The 19,268-nt window shown below is 43.6% G+C and overlaps 2 protein-coding genes across 2 annotated transcripts; one reads left to right on the forward strand and one right to left on the reverse strand.

Annotated features, from left to right (window-relative positions):
- The first annotated feature begins 300 nt into the window (after window positions 1-300).
- Window positions 301-2,635, forward strand: CCDC184 (coiled-coil domain containing 184). The gene has a single exon (XM_079143201.1). The coding sequence runs from the start codon at window positions 809-811 to the stop codon at window positions 1,397-1,399; it is 591 nt and encodes a 196-aa protein (XP_078999327.1). The 5' UTR covers window positions 301-808; the 3' UTR covers window positions 1,400-2,635.
- Window positions 2,636-16,436: 13,801 nt separating this feature from the next.
- On the reverse strand, window positions 16,437-17,377 carry LOC306661393 (olfactory receptor 10AD1-like; the record flags this gene model as incomplete). The annotated part of the gene is given in 2 exon segments (XM_079140364.1): window positions 16,437-17,224; window positions 17,227-17,377. Coding segments are annotated over 2 exon segments (939 nt in total).
- Between the last annotated feature and the right edge of the window lie 1,891 nt (window positions 17,378-19,268).

Here is a 19,268-nt window from a genome sequence, read left to right on the forward strand (position 1 = left end):
TTCCAAGGCAATCGTTTTCTGTGTCTGAAACCCAAACTGAGAGAGGGACAGTCTCTCCCGGGCTTGGGGGTTTATGCAGCAAACTGCTCTCTCATGCTTTCCTATTAGACATTGCAGCCACACGCTCTTTCCATTCCCGGCTGAGGCCACTGCAGCGTCCTGGCCCCACCCGCTATTCCAGACAACAGAACCTCACTGCAGCTTCCCAACCATCCTCCCCTTTTTCTTCTCCACTTCCTGATTACCATGGAGACACACGTCATTTACGTGCAGTGCGTCGCCTTGGAAACGGAGGAGCATCCGCGGCGCCGCCTGGAGACCCGCCCCTGCCGCTCGAGCTACACTAGCGGTCGCTTCTTTTAATGGCCTGGGGGAGTCCCGAGTCGGACACCCTGCCGGTCTGAGACTCCACCCGACCCCTCTGCGAGAGCCTCTGTAACCCAGGGAACCCGCGGACATTCTGCTCGTGGTGCCGGGAGGGTAGCGCCAACACGGGCGCAATTCAAGAGGCGAAGTAGAGCAGAGCGCTTTGGCCCCGGGGCAAGCCCGAAGACGCTGGCCCGGGACCCTCCCTGGGTCGTCCTCGTCCCACCGACTCTTCTGCTTTCCTTTATCTTGCCCGCTCCTTCTTCCTCTATCCAGCCCGGACTTATTTTCTCACGTCGGCTCCCCCCACCTCCTGGGAGCTTCCTCTTCCCTCAGCTCCTCCCCGCCCCTCCGGGGACCTGTCCCCCTTCTTGCCCCTCCCCCACCCCGGAGGCCGGGCTGGACGCGACCCAGAGCCGCCACTGCCCGCTTCTGCCACTCAATGGAGGACGGTCTGCTGGAGATCATGACCAAGGACGGCGGCGATATGCCGGCGCCTCTGGAGGTGTCCACCGTGCCCGCCGTGGGGGACGTGATCTCCGGGGAGTACAACGGCGGCATGAAGGAACTGATGGAGCACCTGAAGGCTCAACTACAGGCCCTGTTTGAGGACGTGAGGGCCATGCGAGGGGCCCTGGACGAGCAGGCCTCGCACATCCAGGTGCTCTCGGACGACGTGTGCGCCAACCAGCGGGCCATCGTCTCTATGTGCCAGATTATGACCACCGCGCCGCGCCAGGGTGGCTTGGGCGTGGTCGGTGGCAAGGGGAGCTTCCAGGGTGTCCCCCAAGAGCCGGAGATCCCATCGCCTGGGATCGGGGACAACAACTTGCTGGGTCAAGATCCCGAGGACGAGGACGACGACGACGAAGAGGAGGAGAAAGGGATGCCTAGCCCCGCCACACCCACCAGTCACTGTGAGCGCTCGGAGAGCCCCCGAGCTGGTCTCCTTGGGGGGGACGGGCCACTTGTGGAGCCTCTCGACCTGCCTGACATTACCCTGCTGCAGTTGGAGGGCGAGGCCTCCCTGTGAGGGGACTCTGTGGGGGCACTAACTTCCCGGGCTGGCTTTGGGTTTCCCAGTGCATGACTTGAGGGGACTGAACGGCGCGGTGCAGCATGCTTCACTCCGACAGCTGCTCTTACGGGTCAGGTAGAGAGAGACTCCCTCAAGGATCGATTCATAGGGTGAATGACTTTGGGAGCATCAAGAATTCTTTTTGCCCAACCAAGCGTTATAGCAAACTGCGGAAAGGTGAGGTCCCAGGAGAGGAAGTGCCCATCTCTGGACTCCCATCCGTCCCTTTCCCTGCCCATTCCGCCTCCCCAAGGCAACAGGAGAACCCCTGAATTGTGTAAATAAAATTCTGCTTTTTCTATTGTGAAAAAGGACTTATCTAGGACTTTGGCAAATAATCTCTAACGTTTTACCTAGAAATTAAGGAATTGGGGTATTCTGTTCTGGCAACAGGAAATTTACCCTTCTGCTGAAATCCAAGATATTCAGTGTTCTGCAGAAGCCTCTCCCCCTCACAGATCTCTGCAGCTGCTGATTGGTAAAGGAAGCTTGAGGAGGGAACTGCAGCCCTAGGAATCTGGGTGAATGGGGTTCCAAGGGCCCCTGGGCTGGGAGGAGCTGGCTATGAATGTGCATGAAGACATAATAGCCCAACCTCTAGGATTTTGCATGCAGAGCGGACCCTGCCTTGCCACTCAACTGACTTCATCTGGGATTGCTTTTCCACTCACTGGGGCTTAGAGAACAAAGAGCCCAGTTCACAGGCAGAGACTGGGGGTGCTCAGCAACAGCCCAGATTTAGGGGACGTTTGAGGGACTTTTGGGGGGCTGCAGCCAAAAACTATCTCTACTGGCTACACCTGCTTCACTTCAGTTCCTTTCTGTCAATATGTCCCTGCCCGTTGCCTCTCGGTGTTGCCTCCATAATGTCTTGTGTGTGTTATGTGTGTCCACTTGTGTAGTAGTGTGTGAGCCCTGAGGGGCAGGGCTTTGGCTCTGGTGTTAGGTTCAGAGGGCTTCAGACCCTTCTGTGAGCCCCAAGCTATCATGGCATTCCCCCGCTGCCCCTCCCCCACCACATCCCTTTCCCAACCAGGGCATGGAGCATGTGGCTGTCCTGAGGTTCCTTAATTGATGTGCCTCCCTCCTACCTTCTGAAGTGGTGACTTTGTGTGCCCTTTCCTTCCTTTATGTATTCCTTCTCAATGCTTTCCTTGGTGTTAACCTTAATAAAAAGGCGTCATTTCCCTCCTTGCTGACTGGTACTAAGGGTATGTTAGGGTGGGGCTTCTGGGCCCATTGCATGGACCAGGGCTTGGTGGGAAATGTAGGGACCATACCTTCCCTCCCCTCTCCTTGCCTCCAATTCTGAGGACTTGACTGTCCCTGTCTGGTTAGGACAGGCATTGCCAGCTCTGCTGCTTTCCCTTCTTTTGGGGACCTTGATCTAAAGCTGGATGGGGGTAAGTGGGGGGTGAGATGGGGGGGAAGAAAAGGGGATGTGTTGAGATTTCCAAACTAACAAAGGATTTTTAATCAGCACTCCACACATGCAAGGGACTTCTTTTCAGCAAAGCGTCTGCCCCCTGGAGTTGATTCTGAATCTGAGTCCTGGAATGGCAGGCATAACACCTGTTCCATGGAAGGGGTGAGGTGGGGGGTATTGTTCTGGAGGGATTGCCCAGGATCTCTGGGAGTTGAGTGACACATCATAAAGGAAACCATAATAACTGCCTCAGGCCTCTAGTGGAGGATGCCGGTAAGGTGTTTCCCTGAGAGAGCTTCAACTGACATCAGTTCTAGGCTGCTCCCTTGGGCCATGGAGATTTCCCGAGGCTGCCCCAGAACAAAATTGAGAGCTGAATAAGCTGGGGTGGTGTGTGTATGTTTGTGTGTGTGTGTGTATACATACACTTACTGTTGCTTGTTGCAGAGGTAGAAAGAGCACCGAAGGCACAGATCTGAGCTTGAATTTCTGTTCCAACACTGAATTGACTGCTTGCGACTTAGTTTCTGGATATATAAAATGGGAATAAAAAGTTTTTGGGGAGAACAATATACACGACCCCTAGGAAGTCTTGTGCAAATGTAAGTTTCTTCATAGTTCTCTTGTGATAGGGGTTGAGCGTGACTTACTCCTCTAGGAAAACAAAACTACCCAGGGAAGTTTCTTGATACTCTTTTAATAGACTCTTTCCCTATCTAAAGAACCCCTATCCTCCAGGATAGAATGAAGGAAAGGGTTATGGTGAGATTCCCAAGCTAGCATGGGTCTTTTCATTTTAAATGTCATGTAGCTATAGCCCAAAAGGTCTTGAGGGCTAGTTCTGTGTGCATAGGATGGCCAGAGGAAGACTTGAGTCATGTACAGTGGTTGGGGCCTCTAGGGACTGGGAGATGATAGGTTCCTGTTACAGTTCCAGCATTCAGCACGAACAGCAATAATGATACCTATCATTTATGGAGCATTTATTATATGCCAGATTCTGTACCCAATTTTTATCTCCCAATAATCCTATAAAGTAGGCAATACTATTATTTCACATTACACTTCAGAAACAGATTCAAGACTTGCTGAAGGTCACAGACTGGTACTTGGCAGAACCAGGATTTAAACCTGTGTTTGTTTGATTTAAGGAGCTAACTGCTCTCTTATTTGGATCTTCAGTGAAGGAGATCCCTAAGTTCCCAATAATGAGCATAAAAGAGTCCTGAAAAGGAGTTAACCTTAATCTAGTCACTTTTCATCTTCTCAGTTCAGATTTTGGTAAGTGACCCTTCTCAGAGTCCAGTGTGTGATAAACGCCCCAATGGCACCAAGAAGATGACTTCCTGGACCTGCACTTTAAGAAAAGATGCCAGTGCTCCCAGGTATCCCCTGACCCGGCTACATCTTTGGGATCCTTTTCTGTTCCTTGTAGCTCTGATTCTCCATTTGTTGACATGAATCCCAAAGGCAGCTTTGTATTTTAACATATGGAGATAGTTCTGGTTGAGTCCTTTAACCTTTGACTCTTCCTGTGCCCACTGTTTTAAATGCATCATCAGTCCCTTATATTAGGGCCTCTACTTCCTCCAAATTTAGATAGATTAAAAAAATCACTGAAAAGGCAATTATTTTGCTTTCTTCAATTGCCTGCACCAACATCTCACAGGGATCTAGTGCAGTTGTTCCCGCACATCTTTTCTCCTCCCCACTCCCACTAACCACTTACATTTTCTCTATGGAATGCTCCTGATCAGTGAATTTCAGCTGGGATTTCTAACCAGAGACTCATGGACAGGGGTCACTATTGAAACTCAGGGGGTTGCAACCCTTTGAAATCAAATGCAAAACTGTGCAAGGATCTTCATTCTTCAGAGAGAAGGCCCACTGCTCCAATCTAATCCTTAAAATGTAAGAATTAAGCACAATTAAGAATCACTGAGCTAAAGGGTAATGAGTCTTTTCAACTTGAAAAATAACAAAAGAAGAAATGACCTTACTTCACCTTGTACTCCTGGAATTCTTGTGTTTTGAAGCCTCCAGAGCATTTCCCATATGGAACTGGAAATCTTCATATAAATCTTATTACTCACCACCTAGCCAACAAATTCAAATTATACTGACACCTATCATGTACTAAAAATCCTATTTCCCATTGCTTCCAAATCTGCAGAGCACTGCTGATGTATAAGAGGTGAGAAAATGGTATCCTCCATGGCTTCATGCTGTACTTCATGTCTAGGCCCAACGCAACACTGCATGTACCTCATCATAGCAATTTCCAGCCACTCCCATTTCCCACTGGTCTAAGGGGCCTCTCTCAGGGTTTAGCTCTTGATCTTAAAATGAAAAAAAAAAAAAAAAAAAAAAAAGTGCAACTTCATAGAAATAAGCTACAACTATAGCTTGTACAACTAAATAACTAATTCTCTAAAAGCACTTGGAGAATTCATTTTCCTAAGATGTAGACTGACCTTCCAAGTAAACATGCAGTTTTATGTGATCTTAGCATCACCACAGCTTGTGGTCTCTGCTTGATATGTGTAATGAAATAGCTCACCTAAAAGTTTTCCCAGAACTAAGCAACAGTTATTCTTAAAAGATATATAATTGCTTGCTTGGAAAGGCAGGTTTTTATAAGCATCTTTCCTCATCTACATGCTTAGAAATAGAAATTCAGCCAAGATATCCTACGACAGTAAGAAATGATAGAAGAACAAAAGTAGTGTTCTTCAATCTTTGATTCTTGCTCTTCTCTGCCACCACTTCTAGATTGTCCCCAGAAAGTGAATTTTCTCAGGAAAAATAACACACACACATACACACACACACACACACACACACAAACAAAACAAAACAAAACAAACCCAGCTTTTTCTGCTTGGAAGCGCTGTGCTTATGGAAGGAACCCTGCTCTGTAAATAATGCTGTAATGGTGCCACCTGTCGAGGAATAGAGACATTACAAGGAGAGCCTCAAAGGGAATTTATGACTTTCACTTCAGCAGGCACTTTCAAATGCCTACTAAAAGCCTGGCTCTCTGCCAAATGGTGGGTAGTGAGGAGAGACCGGGAAACAGAATAAACAGAATGCATTTGAAGAATATAACAACTTAATAAATGCCTAGCTGGTTTTCCACAGCCTCTCTCACACCTCTGATTCAAAGACTGATCTTCCTAAACCAGAGCCCTGAACATTCATTCATTCTCTGCAGTCTGCATCATGTCCCCAGTGCTCCCTAATGTAGCATAAGATCTGGTATGTCTGTGGTGAGTCAAGGTCCTCCCTAATAAGACCTTGGCATACTTCCCACCCCCTATATTTCATTTCCCAGCTACATTTTCTAGATGCTATTCCATCAGGTCAGAAGCCTATATGATCCAAGTCAGAGCTGGAAATGACGCCTAAGGGCATTCCAACTCCTCAAATTCCTAGATGAACAGTCTGGATGAGTCTTGCTGGCCCCTGGTTCCATATCTCTTAGACACTTTTCCCAAGCACAGTCAGATGCCAGTCTCTTCTCTCCAGAAACGGGATTTCTGAATGGGAAATCCTCAGAAATAGTATGTGAAACTTTTTGATTATGATCTTATGCTTTTATTTCTAGCAACAGGGTTTATAGTTTTCCTCAAATTCTTAAAGAGGCCTGCAAACCCAAAAAGGGTAGCAAACCCTGAAGTCAAAATATGATGCTCACAATTCCTCATTGTCCTGTATCTAGTTCTTCCATTATTCTTTCTCTTCTACTTTATCCTATCTCTGTCATCCTGTTGGAAACCTACCCATTCTTGGAGACCCTTCAACAGTCCCTCTTCATGAAACCTTCCCTTATGTGATCTTTTCCTCCTTTCAATGCTAAGGTTGTTTTGTTTGTGCCTATTTGGGGAACAATAAGTATACTGTGCCTTTTATTATTCTTTAAATGCTTTTGTTGTCCCTTCTTCCAGATTACGAGTATCTTGAGAATTGGAACTGCTCTCTCGTTTTTATAGTCTCTGAAGTATCTACCTTATTTTGACTTTTAGGCATCATTGTTTGTATGGCACATCACTATCTTAGGTACCTCTAAGAAAGGAAAAAAATACCACCAAGTAAATAATCACTATGCTTTCTTATGTATTTTAAAGTTTTATTCTTATTTTAAAAGTTCTTTTTTAGACTTATTTAGAAATAGAACTTTGAAAATATCTACTGTATAAGCAACCATAACAATGTCATTATATTATTATAATTTTTTCATCTTGAGTCTGACACTTCTGAGTCACGTTTTGACTCAGAGTTGTCTGTATTTTTTTCATGCTTTTCTATTCTCTGGGGCCATGTTGAGCATTAGTGAAGCAGCATTTTTTACAAAGCAAAAAGAATGAGTCCTTCACTATTATTTCTGGGAATGTTCTCCAGGCCATAATACCTAGTCTGAAAGTTTTCATACTGGCACTGTTTTGAGCTTGTCAGAAAGTGTTCAGGGAGAGTGTTTAGACAACTACCAGGACTAATATCCCTTCAAAGAGTCCTTAAGTGGTTGCTTAACTGAAACATCAAGGGATTGTGGACTCCCAGTCATGCCACTTAGAATAACAACTAGGTTCAGACATGTGCAGGCAGGACAACTATGTCACCACGACTGCTTGGCCAAAAGTAATTGTGAGCTGTCATCAGTTACAAGACACGTTCCAGCTCAGAGATGTTAAAATGTGGGGGCAATTTGTGAAAATTGTGAAACTTCAAAAATGTTATTGCTGAAAGAAACCTTAAAGATAATCATAGAGCTATTTTACATGTAACTCAGATGTCGGAGGAATTTCCCATGTTTGTTTGCGATGATTAAATTTGACTCAAATCTCAATTCCCAAACCTGGGAAGTCCACAACATTCCACATGGCTCAGTGTCCTGCTGTTTGTTTTCTTCTCACTTTTCTCTGCATCCACACCTCTGAGCCCACTCAGGTTGCCTGTGTTCAACTGCTTATTAACTCTAAGACGCACAAAACAGTGCTTTCACTGGTTTTAAGAAATTCAATCCTACTAGGTCCTTAATCAATCAATCAATCAATTAATTAATTAATTTTTACTGTAGACTTGATTAGAAAAATGGGAGTTGGGGCAGGGGGAAGAGAATGGGAGAGTAATTTCAGGAAAGTCCCATGGAATAGTTTATGCTTTTCACAATTTCCTCTGCCCTCTCCTTCCTTTACACTCTTCTTCCTTCTGCCTGCCTGCTCCAGAATAATAAGCAATTTCCTTCTCATATTTTGAGAAAAATAGTTTGTTTTGCATTTAGCACTCTGAGTGGGAATAGTTTATCTTATTTTTACCCCAATACTTTTTTAAAAAAGAACAGTCTGCTTCTAAGAGGACTGCCCAGGAATAAGTATTAATTACATCATTGCACATAAGGACATAGATGGACAACACACCCAAAGTTGCACAGTTAATGGCAGCATTAGGAACAGAAGTCTGTTCACCTGAAGAGAGATTGGTGACTTTTCCCCATTAAATAGTAGTGCGCCTTACTCTGCTTTAAGTGGTTACAGTATATGAAGGGAAGTTTTTGTTGCTACAATTCAGCTTTGAGAATAAAAAGAGTCACAATTCCTTTTATGATCAGTGAATAATTCTTATGAGCATGCTGGAAAAAGACATCCAAGAAGAGAAACAGGCTGAGTGATCCATTGGCAATTATTTACCAACTGCCTACTCTGCCTCGTGGAAGGTGGTGGGCATTGGAGCAGACTCCAAGTGATCATAGTCCCTGCCATTAAAGAGCTCATAGATGAATGATATGTTCTTGAATTGGTACAGACTGCTTTTCTGTGAGCATTGCTAGCTGACTTGTGAATACTTCAGTTTTAAAATGGACATGGTGCGGGGAAGAGCAGATTCATATGTAGGTAGGTCAAGGTAAAATTGAGATGAGAACAAATAGTACTCAGAAAACTCCCCCAATTTTATACTACAGAGGACATCCAGTAGACATTGGAAGAAAAACAGTAGCAGAGGCAGCATTTGGGTAACTCTCTGAAAAGAATAAGTAGAGAGGGGTTTGCCAAACAAAAAATAACAAAACAAAACCCCAACTACAGATGACCTTTACACCAGTGCAAAAAGTACAGGCAATATAAAAATATATTTTGAGATGTTATACAGTGGGGAAAATAATGTCTCACAGATATAAAGAAACACAGTAGGATGGAATTCACTTCTCGAATATAGGAGCGAGAAAAGGTCCAGTACATTGTTCCAAAGAAACAGAACTAAGTTCTTATGTGCAGCTGGAAAGTGGTAGCTGGTTAGGGACACATACCAAGTATTTGTGGGGAACTTGCTTCAGGACAGAAGCAGTTTCTTTGCCATGATCTGCAAAATAATTAGCCTCTGCCTCCAGCATTTGTAAAATTCATGAAGGAAAGAAGAAAGAAAGGGGACCAGAGGGGAGTGAGGAGGAAAGAAGGAAAGAGACAAAAGAAAATGATCGGAAAATCAGAGCAGCACTTTACATTATGAAGATGGTCTTATATGGGATTTTTATATCCTTGAGAGTGGAAACAAGAAATGAATCGTTTAGGTAAAAATAAAGGGGAAGAAAAAAACCAATACTGCTATAAAAATGTGCCAGAGACTAACAAGACAGGCAAACTGGATTATAGATCTCAAGAACAAATTTTAAAACTGTTACAAAGCCAAATTCCAGAGGGAGGGGTAAGTTGATTTAGGGAAAATGTCATCGCTAGCAAGAGTGACATAGCACACTGCTGCTCTGGATCTAATTCTGTTCCTCAGTGATGTACCTGGTTAGTGAAATGGGAGCGAGAAAATTTTTGAGAGAAAGTAGCCCCATCATCGAATTCTTGATAGTCACAGAGATAAGGTGAACTGTATGTCCGGGGTGTGGGAGACCTGACTTCAAATAATTAAAAGATGAATTCCATAGCTTGAAACTCTATGGGGTGAAAGGCTAAAACAAGATGATGTTTAGTCAATACAATTACTTTGGAGTCCAATAAACAGGACTGGATGGATTGGCTAGAGCAATCTCATCAATAAAGTCAGATTTAGAGTTGTCAGGCAGAGAGTAAGCATAACTAAGAGAGTGGTACTCAAAATTTAATGCTTGAAAAAGCACCATAATGAAAAAACTGAGGAGCCTGATTACTGAAAAGTTAAGGACTGCTAGGCATCAGTGTGATGTAGCAGATTAAATGTTAACATCCAGGACTGTGGATGGAGCTTAAAACCATGCTCAGTGAAAAAGTAAGACATAGAATGAGATATATATAACTCAGTAACTTTGAAATATATTTAATATACATGTCCACAAAACAACTATCTGTAGAAGACACAAATATGCACATTAAGCACACTAGAAAATTGTCTTTCATGAGGAGAAAAATGACAGTAGAGATGAAAGATAAAAATAAAACAAGAGGGTCTTTAGGCACCAATGATGGTATGCCAAGAATTGGAGTATGATTAACTCAATCCTTTGAGGAACCACCACAAAAAAAAATTCCAACAAACAAATGTATCAGAATAATACCTGGAAGATAAAGGACTGGAATGAGAAAAAACTCACAAAAACAAAACAAAGCAAAAACCCCAAAACAAAACCCTGACATCAAAATAGGCTTGTTGTTCCAAATAAGTACAAAGAGGAGGTAAGTTTGATGCTTGGGGTACATTGGGTGCCTGCTAATAGTTGGCAGGGGGTGGTAACTTTTCTGTAAGTGTGATGGAGGTGCATGAATACTTTCTTATTCAAAACTTATAGCCATACTAGGACATCATTGTCTTAGTTAACAGTCTTCACTTGCAAGAAACAGAAATCTATTTGAGATAGCTTTAAGCAAAAAATGGAGTTTATAATGAAGATGTAGGTTATTTCACTGAACCCACAAGCAAGAATGCAGCTGGACCTCTAAGGCTGACCAAAATCAGGGCAGCCATTATCTCATTCTTTCTCTGGAGACATGATATTTTATTTCTGCTTCCTTTGGACCTCTGACTTCAACTTATCATCTCTGTATGCCAACATTTTCTGCTTCTTCATGTACATCATAGAAGACAGATGCTCCATAGCTTGAGTCTCTACCTGTTCCAGTCAGCAATGGCCTTACCCACTACATAACAATTCAAATTCTTAGGAAAGATAAATGTTATGGTTTAGATGTGAAATATTTCCCCAAAGCTCATGTATGAGACAATGTGAGAATGTTCAAAGGTAAAATGATAGGTTATGAGAAACTTAATCAGTGGATTAATCCACTGATATGAATTGACTGGGTGGTAACTGTAAGCAGTAGGTTGTAGTAGAAGTAAGTCACTGGGGGCATGCCTTTGGGATTTATAGTTTGTCCCTGGTGAGCAAAGCACTCTCTCTGCTTCCTGGTGCCATGTTCTGAGTTGCCTTCCTTTGCCATGCCCTTCTGCCATGACGTTCTACCTCACCTCATTCCAGAGCCATGGAGTCTGCTGACCATGGACTGAATCCCTGAAACTGTGAGCCAAAATAAACTATTTCTCCTTTACATTGTTTTTGTCATGTCTTTTGGTCATAGCAATGAAAAAGCTAACTAGAACAATGTCTATTTTTTTGAGCCAGCTTGGCCATGTCAATTGTGGTGATAGTGGATGGGATGGATCATGGTATTAACTTGGTTGCCAGAGCCTCCTCCTGTGGGAAAGTAAGAAGATTCTTGGAAAATGGGCTGTGTGGCATAACTGACACTCTCCAAAATATCTACATAGCTCATAGGTTTATTAAATGAAAGAACAAATCACATGAAATTCAATTTTGTCTATCTCCAGAGCCCATGCAACGTATAGCCTTTTATGTGTTTACACTTGAGATAACTTTCTATTACCCAATGAAGAGAAATGGTCTTATATCAGGGTATACCTAGAAAAAAAAGGCATACTCAAATTAGTATAATTTGAAGAGTTTAAAAAATTATTTACAAAGGCATGGATGGGTTATAGGGAAACCACAAGGAATCTAAAATCAGAGCAGATGTTCATGAAGAAGTAAAGATTTGATTCTAGAACATGGAAATAGAGTTAGGTGGAGAGTGCAACATGAAGGGAGCAGAGATCTTAGGAAAAAGGACTCAACTGACCTTGTCACAATCCTCACAAGACAAGAACCAGAGGAGGGACTGAGGATATAGCCCATTTGGTAGAGTGCTTGCCTAGCAGGGGCAGGAGTTGGATTCTCAAGCACCACAAAAAGAAAAGACCCAGAGGATTTACTACCCCAACCACATTCCCCTTCTTCCTTCTGGTCTACCTTTTATTTATTGGCTGAACTTAACAGAAAGACCTATTGATAAGGTCTGTGCAGGTCAGCCAGTCCAGGGCTGTGTGAAGAGGGTGAGGAATTGATTTTTTAAAAAAAAATTTAGTTGTAGATGGTCACCATACCTTTGTTTTATTTTTATGTGGTGCTGAGAATTGAACCTATCACATGCTAGGCAGATGCTCTACCACTGAGCTACAAACCCAACTCTTTTTTTTTTCTTTTTTTTTTTAGGGGTTGATCTTAAGAGGCAAACAAAATATCTATGTTTTTAGACTGGAAAAATTAAAACAAATATGCATAATCATATTGGAAACCCCAAAGATGAGATTTTTAAGAGTGCTCTTAGAAGTTCTAAATATGTTTGATTTTCACCTTCTTGATGAACCATAAGCTAACTACTTCAGAAAAGGCTAACAACAGGTTCTTCAGGGATTTTCTTGGGGGTTTAGGCTCTGAACATTTCCCCTCTTCTGTCAAAACAGCTTTGCTTTATTTGGTTAACACATCAGGATTCTGCTTAAGATTTGAGGAAATAGCACTATGGCATCTGCTATGGCCAGGTATTATGCCAAAGATTAAAATATAAATCACACACTAGCAGGGAAGACGTAAAAATAAATATACTTAAAAAAATATGGGAGTACAGTGACAGGAAAAGGCACAGATTACTGTGGGAACTCAAAGAAAGTCTAGTAAATTCAGAAAGAGGCGTAGGTCAAGGGAGGTTTCCTGTAGTGGGTAACTGGAGAGGGGAAGTAAAACAGCTTAGAAGACACTGCAGTTGTTCGCAGGCGGGAAGAGGAGCTCAACATTACACAACTCCCTAAAAATGGGGTTATCATCCAGGATTAGACTTCGGATCCGTGCATCGGACTGAAGGCTATCAAGCCTCGGAGTGAAAGGCAGAGGTCTTTGCTCAGGCCTGCCTCCAGCCTTGCTCCGCCCATCTCCCATCCTCTGTCAAAGGGGCGCGGCATCTCAACAATTCCACTAGGCTGGGAGGGTATCCCAAGCCCCAAGGTCCGCATTTACAGCTGCAGGAGACCGCAGCCGCCGCAATAATTTCCCAAAATAGAACGTGTTTCCCAGAGGTCCACAAATTAGCTCAATTCTACCCGGGCGGCGCGGTCAAGGAGAAGGCGCTCATTGGTTGCCACAGCGACTAGAGGCCGGGGAAGGCTGATTGGCTGCAGGCCCCCCCGGCGCGGGCCACGCCCACCTCCTCTCGGGGTTCTAATCGGGTCAGGGCCCCAGAGCCTCACGGGTAGTTTAGGCGTCAGTCACGAAATCGGGCGGGGAAACATGGCGTCGGTTTCGCCATATGATGTGAGGGCGCCTGATGTGAGGGTGCTGAAGCTCAGGGTACAGCTCGTAGTCGAAAATTTCTGGGTTTCCTCCCCACATTTTCAGCCTTAGGCCAGAGCCGTGGTAACTCTCGAGTGTGGTTGCGCGCCCTCCGGCTTTGCATCGGAAAACGAAAGGGGGCAGGGTAGCTTCTCGTCATTGCATCTGTACAGGTTTTCGCAGACCCTGGGGGACACTTAGTGTCCTTCCAGGGACTAGGTGTGAGGCTGCGAATCGGGAGACGCGGCCCGGGCGGTGGCTTTTTAAGCGAGTCCCTCTCGCGTCCTTCCCACCTGGGCTCGGGCCTTGAACGAGAAAGTGCTCGCCCTTGAGAAGACAGTTCTAGGTCACTCGGGGCCTGCTTTTCCAGCATTGCGGGCTCCAGCTCACCTTCTGTCATCCATATTGAACGCACGATTTCTACAACGCAGGAGGCGACTCCTCTTGCATGGAATTTTACTAATTCCTAGCATCCGACCCTCCTTCCCGATTCCTGCAACTCAAACTTGTTCTTCAAAGCTTAGCTGATATACTTGGTATAAAACCTGCCCCATTCTTCCGAACCTCCCTTAGGAGTGCAGGCTCTTGAACCAGCGCAACATTTTAAATGCTGTTAATTTTAAGCAAATTACTTAACGTCTGTGAGCCTGTTTTTGCATCTCATAAAGTTCTGTGAGGCTAAATGTAAAATTCTTAGAATATAAGTACTGAATGTGATTTTGCTCTTAGTGTTACCATTATTTTTTCTTATCTGCCCTACAAGACACTGAGATCCTTAAAAGCTGAAACTGCCTTGTTTATAAACTTAGAATCTACCAGTGCCCAGCAACTGTCAGGTGCAGAAATTATTTCTCAGTTTTTTAAAAAAATTGTTTGTTTTGTTTTTTTCCATTGCTGGGATAGAGCCCAGGGCATTGTTCATGCTAGGCAAACTACCAACCTAGATACATCCTCAGTCTTCAGAAAACTTTTTCTAAAAATCACCTTTTTTCCTTTCGCTTTCCTCCTTTCCTTCCTTTCTCCCCACCCCACACCACCCCTTCCCCCCCGCCTTTTTAAAGGCTCCTCTAGATAGGAATTTTTAAGCCTAGAGAAGAAGCTGAGCCCCTAGGGGGGAAGTTAAGTCCCTTTTTATGTTATCCATGGTGACCATAAAGGTCTTAATAGTCCTGTCAGCTTAACAAACTTCCCACAGATCTCTTCTTAACTGTAAGTCCCTTTTCTTAGAGCGTTTACTTTAGAAAACTTGTAATTACTGTTTTTCTGCTCCTTTGATATGTATATAAATCTCCTTATAAGCCTGTTGCTATTTTACTGTCCAGGAAATGTCTTTCTCAGGACTTGGAACCATTCCTTTGAAATGTAATCATTAGGGAAGATAGTGCTCTAGTCTCTGTGGGAGGATAGGAACCTAATATGAAGGTTGTAAAGCCATTTGTCTTGAAGACACAAATACGTTTACTTTTCCATTATGTCAGACCAACTAGTAAGCAAGGGGACCAGATTTTAAATCTCTCTCATCCCTTTGTTTCTGTGGACTTAGTTCAGTCTCCTACTGCAATAGTCGTGAAGACTTTTTGCCCATTTAACACGGGTGCAGTTTTTCTTTGACAATAGAAACCTCAAGGTTCTGCATTTATTGTTTGTTCTCCATGACAGTATGGACTCATTTCTTCCTTCTTGCTTAAAAAATTTCTTACATTCTCTGATGTCTAGAGATTCACTAATTTGCACTCTGAAGAGTGAAGCTACTACTTCAAGTCATTGTAAAGGATAGTATGTGATGTGCAGGAGGTGGAACTACCTAGGTAGTACATCTCTTTGAGGGCATAGTTTGGAATTAGCATTGAAAATAAAGAACAGACCAACCCTCTTTCCCCTCTTAATTATTAAAGGAACTCAAGCACAAAGAAAGCTGCTGACATGTAGGATGCTGTTAAAGAAAGATGGTTTAGTTAAGGAGAGAAGCTAGAGGGAGCCAGAGAGGAAAAGGTTGCAAATAAAAAGGCTTCTGCAATGGTGGAGTTATCTGTTTAAGATAAGGAGGTAGGGTGAGCATGTTTGAGTGAAAATGAAATGAAAGGAAAAATGGAAGAGAAAAGGCCAGTAAGCAGGGAGGGGAACCAGTTTGGGGTATGTTAACAGAGAAGGAAATGGGTAGCTTTGAGAAGTTTGATAGAGGCACTTACTCCTTACACGAGAAGGGAAATATCAGCCAGATAGTCATCTTACTAAAGGAACCTAGAGGATTTAGAAGAAGCACTTTGACGTATTAATTTCACTCACCCACCCTTCTCTAAAACACACAAACACAAACAAGTTGAGTGTAGTGTTGGCATTTCGAGGTACCACAAATCCCCCCTCACTGACTTGTGGGAGTTAAGATTGATTCAACTTGTTGATCTTTTTTTAATATTCTCTGATTTTCTTAATGTCAGCACGTTTCCCTACTTCCCTTTTTCTTACTTCTTCACATACTTTTTCTTATATAAAGTAACTGAGAGCAGATCTAGGAAATGAGAGTAGATTGTGAGGAAGAAAAACAGACTAATGAATTGAAAGACAAAGCAAGTTTACTCCTAAAGGTATATGCTCAATTCAGGCTGGGGTATCATATCAACCTATTATATAAATAAAATGCAGTTAAGTGTATTATTTATCAAATTCTATTGTGAGAACTTAGAGAAAAAATTCATGAAAGTCTCAAACTTTCTTGAGGACAGTTGAAAGGAAAACAATGCTGGAAGTAAAGTCAGAGAGATAAACCTTAGACATCAGGAGGAACTTCCAGACGTGAGTCTAGTACTATGGAAGCTCCCATGGAGCCTTTCAGCATTGGAGAGTTATTCACTTGTCCAGGTTGGGAAAGGGGTAACCTTCTCCCACCCCAGGGGAGGAAACTTCTTCTGGATCCAGGGGCCTTCCCGCTAGACAGTCTCTGCCTGGGCCAGGCTGGCTCTCCCCAGGGCTCTCCCCATGGCCCCCTTCATCTCCTTGTTGCGCAAACTGTAGATGATAGGGTTGCACATGGGGGTGATGATGGTGTAGAGGAGGGAGAAAGGCTTGTCTTTGTCAGGCCCGTGTGTGCTGCGGGGATTCATGTAGGAGAACATAGCCGAGGTGTAGAAGAAGACAACCACAGTCAGGTGGGAGGCACAAGTGGAGAAAGTCTTCCCCCGACCTGAGGAGGAGGCTCTGCCCAGGATGGAGGTCAGGATGCGGGCATAGGAGGTGACAATGAGCACCATGGGGCTGAGCAGCACCACAATGGCATCAGCAAAGATCACTTTTAGACTAAATAGAGGGTCCCCACAGGAGAGGGAAATCACTATGGGGGCCTCACAGAAGAAGTTCTCTACATGGTTGTCTCTGCAGAATGGACCTCTAAATGTCATGTAGTCGAGGAGGATGCCATTGATCATCCCAAAGAACCAGGAAGTACCCACCAGGCTCACACAGACCTGTCGGCTCATGATCTGAGCATAGCTAAGCGGCTGGCAGATAGCAACATAACGGTCATAGGCCATGAATGCCAAGAGGATGCACTCAGCCACTCCCACACCAAAAACCAGGTACATCTGGGTCAAGACCGTGTGGTTCTTGACTACCAGGTGGATCAACATCTGTGGGATGGTGGTGGTGATGAAGCAGACATCCAGGAAAGACAGGTGGCCAAGGAAGAAGTATATGGGGCTGTTGAGCCTGGGGTCTGTCAGGTGATGAAGATGATGAGGCCATTCATGGCCATGGCAAGGCCATAGAGGGCTAGGAAGAGTGTGAAGAACAATGTTCGAGTGGAAGGGTAGCTCTGCTCAAAGCCCACGAGAATGAACTCTGTCACCCTGCTGACGTTCCTGAGGTCCACCATTTAGACATACTTGAGTGGGCACGACAAGAAAATCACAAGAGAGATAGTTGAAGAGTACTATAAGCTACTCACTTGTGCCGAGAAACCCAACTATAAAACAGGGTGGACGAGTGGTGATAAATGTTTTGGAAATTTTTAAGATCTAACAAGTTGGTGGTACAATGGGATAGTGAAAATGCCAGGGTCACCCCAGGCTGTGTATAGAATTATAATATACATGATGATTTCATTTTATTCTGATTTGAACTGACCTCCACTGACGTATTGAATCTATTCCAGGGACCTTAATACTGAAGGATTAGCCACTAATCAGAATGCATTCAGAGATTAAGAAATAAAATAGCTGTGCCTGGGATCTATGTCAAATGAGGAAAGATTTAAGAAATTGAAGAAGGGAGTATTTGAAGGGAGGGGATTGTAGTTATTGACTTATGGAAGATCATATTTTGGAAGAATTCAAAACATAATTGAAGGTATTTTTTAGAGGAAAAATATGCTCAGTCTTTACCTAATTTAAGATGATGAATGGATTGAAGTTTCAGGGAAAGTAGTATTCTGCTGGAATTGTCCCTCAGGTTAGAATGCTTTGCACATTTCTGGAGACAATCATGTCCAGTTTTTCCTCATAATCCACATTTTCCAAGACTCACTCTCCTAGAAGTTGCTGTGACTGCATCAACCACCCATGTTGTGCATCCTGTACCTACAGCTTAGTTGTGAGATCTTCCATGCTTTTTTTTAAAACTCTTTTTAGATGTTGATGGACTTTTTTTTTTTATTATTCATTTATTTATATGTGGTGCTGAGAATCAAATCCAGTGCCTCACATGTGCTCGGCAAGGGCTCTACCAATGAGCCACAACCCAGGTCTATCTTGAATGCTTTCTTAATAGGAGGTAGTTTTCTCCTTGGGATTAAAATTTAGGGCTACATATCACTGGGTGGAAAGGATTCAACCATCTCTGTGAGAGAAGGGAATCTATGAGCAGGGCATAAACCCGACCTTTCTGGAAGGGACCTTTGGAGAACTTTGATTCACCCCTTTGCTTCTAGGAGTAGATCTTTAGAGAATGAGCACTCACAGTTCACATGCTCTTATCTCACTACTGGAAGTTGTTACGTTCATATTAAATCTCTTGACTTTTCTTCTTGTTTTGGAATTAGCTTGTGTCAGATCCCTTTCACTTCCAGATAATTAGAGATGGTCAGTATATTGCTACTTAACTTACAATTCTACCCACCCTCCTTATCTTTTATCTTCTTCCTTTTCTGTATAGTCTCACACTGTCTTCTCTGTAAGTCCCTTTTTCCTTTTTCTACCTACTTCCAATCCTCACTATTTTCTTCTCTCCCTTTCATCTCATCTATGGTGATGTTTGCCCACTATTCATCTAATTCTGAATGAACTATCCTATCTTACCCATGTCTTTCAAGTTCTCATGTTTTCTATCTGCGTTTTAGAATCCACTTACCCTATCACTGTTCCTCTTTCTCTTCCCTTCCTCCTTCCTCTTCCTCCAGCTCCTCTTTCTTCCAGGGGCACTTAATCACTGAGTCACATCCCCAGCCCTTTTTATTTATTTATTTTTTGGGGAGATACGGGGTCTTGCTAAGTTGCTTAGGATCTCACTAGGTTGCTGAGGCTGGCCTTGAACTTATGATCCTCCTGCCTCAGCCTCCTGAGTCACTGGGATTATGGGCATGAACTACCATGCCTGACAGTCACTACTATTCCTCACAGATCTAGATTCCCTCTAAGTGTGATTTCCTGCTAGATCAAGGCAGCATCTGGACAATTAGTCTATTCCCGTGATCTTCACTTTGGGATGTTCTTGTATCTAGGACTTGTCTTAAAGAAAAGGGAAGGGAAGGACAGAGAGCACTGTTTAGG

The sequence above is a fragment of the Sciurus vulgaris genome (genome assembly GCF_902686455.1).
Source record: "Sciurus vulgaris genome assembly, chromosome: 5".
NCBI lineage: Eukaryota > Metazoa > Chordata > Mammalia > Rodentia > Sciuridae > Sciurus > Sciurus vulgaris.

Excerpts from the sequence above, each read along its gene's own strand:
- CCDC184 (XM_079143201.1), top strand. The coding sequence starts at position 809 with ATGGAGGACGGTCTGCTGGAGATCATGACCAAGGACGGCGGCGATATG.